Below are 5000 nucleotides of genomic sequence, written 5' to 3' on the forward strand. Positions count from 1 at the left end.
CGTCCTAATTTTTTTACTTTTCAAAGCCAGTGTTAACTCTTCTTCAATAAGTTTCAACAATGCCCGGCTACAACCCAAACATTTTTAAGATGTTACTTGCTCGGTTCTACCAATCGGGGTGACTGTGAATCAAATCAGATAAAATATTGTTTTTTCATGAGAGGGGCAAACCATAATACCCGGGGAAAACCTTTCCGATTGGAATAGAGAAGGAACAAATTTGATCCATATCATGCGTTGGCTCCAAGACTGATCGGAGTGGGATGCATTTAGCAAAGATAAATGTTGTCACCGATGAGCTAACCCTGCTCCCCATGCAAACCTACTGTTCGTTTCTTTTCCCCTTCAGATTCGGACCCATGTTTTTCATGTAAGTCTGGCACTCCTTCAGACCGTGATCTTCTTGACGTTGCACATGAGCTTGGTACCTCGTGGAGGATGCTTGGCCGAGCTCTGGATGTCCCGGAATCTGTATTGGAGCAAATTCAAGAAGACAACGCTGAGCTCTCTGAAAGATGCTGCAGTGAGTATAGGGCGTTTAGTAGAGGACTTGAAAGAAAATTCACCAAAGATTAAAATGCCAGAGCCATTATTTTAGTAAAATAGCCAATTTTTGCTGGCGTTCTTGTTGTCCCTTAGGTTCCTAATGGGTCAGTGACGAGCATCTACTGAAATTCCTTGCATTCTCATAGTCACAAATGGCATTGCACACTGAGGTTAAATAAGGGCAGGAAATAGAGATTATTCCGTGGAAAGTGTGCACCAACGATTTTTATTCACGAGTTGCAATACATAAAAAAAAAAACAGCGAGTGAGTTTTTGATGCGTAGCAACAAGTGAATAAAAATCGTTCAAACACTTTCCATGGTCTAATGTTTTTATTTCATACATACTGAGATTTTGTTTTAACAACCGACACATTTCAAAGATTGAAAACTGTTTAAGTGCAAGAGCAAATTTTATTGTAAACACCGCCAAATCCGTCATCACAGGCAAACCACCCTCTGTTAGTGGGGGGCCGTTGTTCATTGAAATCTGAGCATTTATAGAAGAAATATAGATGAACAATACGGTGGCTATAATTTGCTCCAATGTGCAGAATTTAAAGCAAATGATTCAATAAAAGTTTGAAGAAAGTGTTACCTGAGTCATGTGTCATGTTTCCTTCGCCGTCCCGTGCTGTTTTAAGCGCTATTTTGCGAGATGAAGATTTGACCTCGGAGGTTAGAACTAACCAAGGAGGCAGTGTGGCCCAGTGGTTAGGGCGTTTGCCTTGAGATCGGGGGATCCCGATTTCAAGGCCCACTCTGATCACTCGTTGAATTTGATCCTGGTTGTCCCTGGTTCAACTTCCCAGCTGCAATTGTAAATAGCCAACTGGCTTGCCTCCGGCCAGTTGGGATTCTTAACAGTTGTTGTTCAGTTCTGTCGTTTCGTTGTGTTTCATTGGCCCTGAAAAGCCCCTATGGGGAGTGGTCAATTAAGTATGTATGGTATTGTATTGTTTTGTATTACAAGACAAACAGCAATCAGACGCCGGCGCATGACCTAGTTCACTTAAAGCTGGACCTGACGCCAAACCAGTGAAATTCTTACCTTAAAAACACCAGCATCCGATCGATTAGGGAATTCGAAGCATTTGAGTCTATTCGAATCTACCAATCAGTGCAACGCGACCGTTGGCATTTCCCAACGTCGCATTGCACTGATTGGTAGATTCGAATAGACTCAAATGATTCGAATTCCTTTGGTCTGGTTCCTTGCACCGATCATGTTTAGAAAACTTTATTATGGTTCTTAGGATCGCCTTTCTCGGTGACTTTTCGAAATGAAACTGAAATTCGGCGAAGGTATGGGCGCACCCCGCCTGCCTTGTCTCCTTGTTTAGTTCTAACCCCCAAGGTCAAATGTTCATTTCGCAAAATAGCGCTTAAAACAGCGCGAGACGGCGAAGAAAACATGACAAATGACTCAGGTAACATTTTCTTCCACCTTTGTTGAATCATTTGCTTTAAATCCTGCATATGAGAGCAAATTATAGCCACCGTATTGTTCATCTGTATTTCTTCCATAAATAACAAAATATCGATGCTCAGATTTCAATGAACAACGGTTTGCCTGTGGGCGATCTATTCAGTCTCTGTTGACAACTGTATGTATTTTTATCTTTTTATTTGTTTACACAGTAACTTGCCGAGAGGACTCAGCCGAGAGACTTTACTTTAAAATTCAATTTGTAAATGACATCGCGAATTTGCAGATCCTTACAATTATAAAGTATGAAAACTTGCCAAGAAAATGGGACAACCTCGGTTTTAAAAATAACCAATGCTAAAATCTCATTAAAAATGTAACGTAAATCAAAGAAGAAAGGTTTTTAACAGGCTTAAGGTACGGTAATACGAGCAACAAAAATGTCTAACTTGTCTCGCAACATTGCTGCGAAACTAGTCTAAAAAATGTTGCACGTTTTACATCCCACGCACAACCAGTGTGGCAACAATTGAAGTGTTGCAAGTGGCTGCAGGGTGTTTCAGACAGTAGAGGTCCGTTCTATTTTCTGCAACACGCTGCAGCAACTTGCAACAATTCTTTTGGTTGTTGCAAGAAGGGTTTTGTGGGATGTAAAACGCGCAACATCGCTTTTCGACTAGTTTTGCAACAATGTTGCGACACAAGTTGGACGCTTTTGTTGCTCGTATTACCGTACCATAACGTCTCTGTCAGTCTTTGTTCTCGTGTTTTTGTTTTCTTGCTCATCTATGCAATCGTTTATTGTTCCTTCAAGGAGAGCAAATGTCGGCAGTTTTTCTTCCATTTTTTTTTTCCAGAAAATCGCTCTCTTGTTGCCCCCCACTGTGAAGTACTATCGTTCGTGTCTCTGATTAGACGAGCGGTGTATTTTCACAGTCGTTCGCTTTTCTGATTTGTTGGTGGTGTATTTCGTAGGAATTTTACAAGGTTTTTTTTTTTTTTTTTTTTCATTTATAAATCTTGGTATGTATGAAATAAAGAAAAGTTACAATCATGATGCCCGTATAACGTTTGTCATATTATAAAAATTAATAACAGGAAGGGTTCACTAACTACCCTTTTTCTATTCTCCAAAGTTCCAAAGATAAAATAACCTTTTTTTGTTTCAAATAAATGGATCTATGTTATGGATGAATCGTACGGATAGTTTGAGGTTACATAATGAAAGAAAGTTCTGTTATGAACTATGTTTGCTGTCGTTGAAAACTGTTTTCTTTTAAGAAATTTTGATCACAGTTCATATTTGCTAGTCGTAGCCGCACGGAGGCTGGAACTGAATAACATTTGTAAAACACGTGATACCGAATTTGTTAAAAAAAATCGTGTAGAACCGCCATTTTGGTTGTTGTCGATATTTTCAAAGAGGAGTATTTGTTGTTCTATGCCGGCTGCCGGAACAGACTAAAATTTGGTTAACAGCTTGTCGTACCACTCCTTTTGCTACTTCGAAAGGACAGTTTTTTTTTAGTTCACATCTGCCAGTTTCAATTATGAAATTACCTTTGGGCATAGTTAATAGAGGGGAATGGTTTGGAAGCTCGGCAAACATCAAAGGAGCAAACAAAGATGCGAAGATTTAGGTTGGAAAGTCCACGACCGTGCACAATCTTTTGTTTTGCGCTCATACACTATGCATGAATTACGTAACCAACACGTTTCTATTGGCTAGTTCCTCAGTACGGAATAAACAACTATAGTGTTTTGTGCACGGTCAAGGCCAAAAAAGAGAACAAAAACCTACAACAAAGAAATTTGTCGGGTTTCATAACCATTTCCCTCTATCAACTATGCTTTGGGTAAAATTGCCATTCTATTCAATGTGATTTTGCAGAAGTTCTAATAAGATGGAAACAAATGTCTGCATCTGATGCTACTTATCAACGTCTAGCACAAGCATTGCAGCATCGCTCGGTTGGGCGAAGAAAATTAGCTGTGAAGTATTGCGGTCTTCATTCCTGCAAGTAAAGAAGGCTGGATAAGGATGTTTAACAGCAAACAGGGAAAGGAAGCCTTACACATATTGACTTGAGACTAAGACTTAAAATTTACAATCCTAAATTCCTTAGATACATGGGCCTTATATTCGCGCGGCCGCCATATTGGCCATAGACGGTAGATTTGGTATAGGCCTAGACACAAATATCCCGGAAAATGCTCTAAAAATCTATCCGGAAATTCTCAAATTTTCCCCTAAAAATGCCTCCAAAAATCTCTAAATATCCCCAAAAGTTTCTAAAAATCCCTAAATATCCCAAAGATTTCTAAAAATCTTTATTTTTCTCACAATTATTTTTTAATGAAACCTTAGCTCTCCCTTGAAAAGAAAACGGCAAACACATTTTGTACGCTAGATAGCACTTTTATTAAACAAAAAGCACTCAAATGGATCAGTGTTCCATGCCAGGAGTGCAAAACTGCTAGCTCGTGTGTAAATTTAAAAGCTTGAAAACTGAGACAGCATTCACACTCACGTGTACGTGTACACGTGTAGTGCTTATATCATAGTCCTTGACAATAACGGGACAAAAACAAGGAAACGTACTCGTATAGAATGTAGTCACAGATATCCTGACTCCTAGCTGTCAAACAATTTGCGCCAAAGCTTGAAGTGTCTGGTAAGGAATAGCTAACACTGTAACAAGACTATTCTCAACGATTGTTAACTCGAAGCATCAGAGCTGCCTCAATATAATCTTCTAAAGAATCATGCTGTTGGTTACCAAACATAGTTACCAGAAACGAAAACACCCTCTCAGCGGCGGCAGATGATGGCTGTACAAGGGCGATTTTCTTGACAGCAGAGGCCCAGGATGGTATTTCTGCAACGTTGTTTCTCCACCAACGTCAGGTGTCCGCAAGAGCATCAAAATCATCTGGGGTGTTTCCTACAATCGTCAGATGTGCTGGGAGTTTATCCTTCAAGGACTGAATCATGTTATCATCATTGAGAAACGGTACGGCTCTAA

The 5000-nt window shown here is 39.8% G+C and overlaps 1 protein-coding gene and 1 pseudogene across 1 annotated transcript in view; one reads left to right on the forward strand and one right to left on the reverse strand.

The window, feature by feature from the left end:
* LOC137997656 (uncharacterized) overlaps nucleotides 1-4002 on the forward strand; it is a 48791-nt gene extending 44789 nt beyond the window's left edge. The window contains exons 12-13 of the mRNA XM_068843760.1: nucleotides 350-523; nucleotides 3866-4002. Of these exons, the coding sequence (XP_068699861.1) occupies nucleotides 350-523; nucleotides 3866-3999 (308 nt within the window). The 3' untranslated portion in view covers nucleotides 4000-4002. The remainder of the gene's footprint in view (nucleotides 1-349; nucleotides 524-3865) is intronic.
* An 863-nt stretch (nucleotides 4003-4865) lies between these two features.
* Nucleotides 4866-5000, reverse strand: part of LOC137997657 (uncharacterized) — a 2530-nt pseudogene continuing 2395 nt past the window's right edge.

This window comes from Montipora foliosa, chromosome 3 (genome assembly GCF_036669935.1).
Source record: "Montipora foliosa isolate CH-2021 chromosome 3, ASM3666993v2, whole genome shotgun sequence".
NCBI lineage: Eukaryota > Metazoa > Cnidaria > Anthozoa > Scleractinia > Acroporidae > Montipora > Montipora foliosa.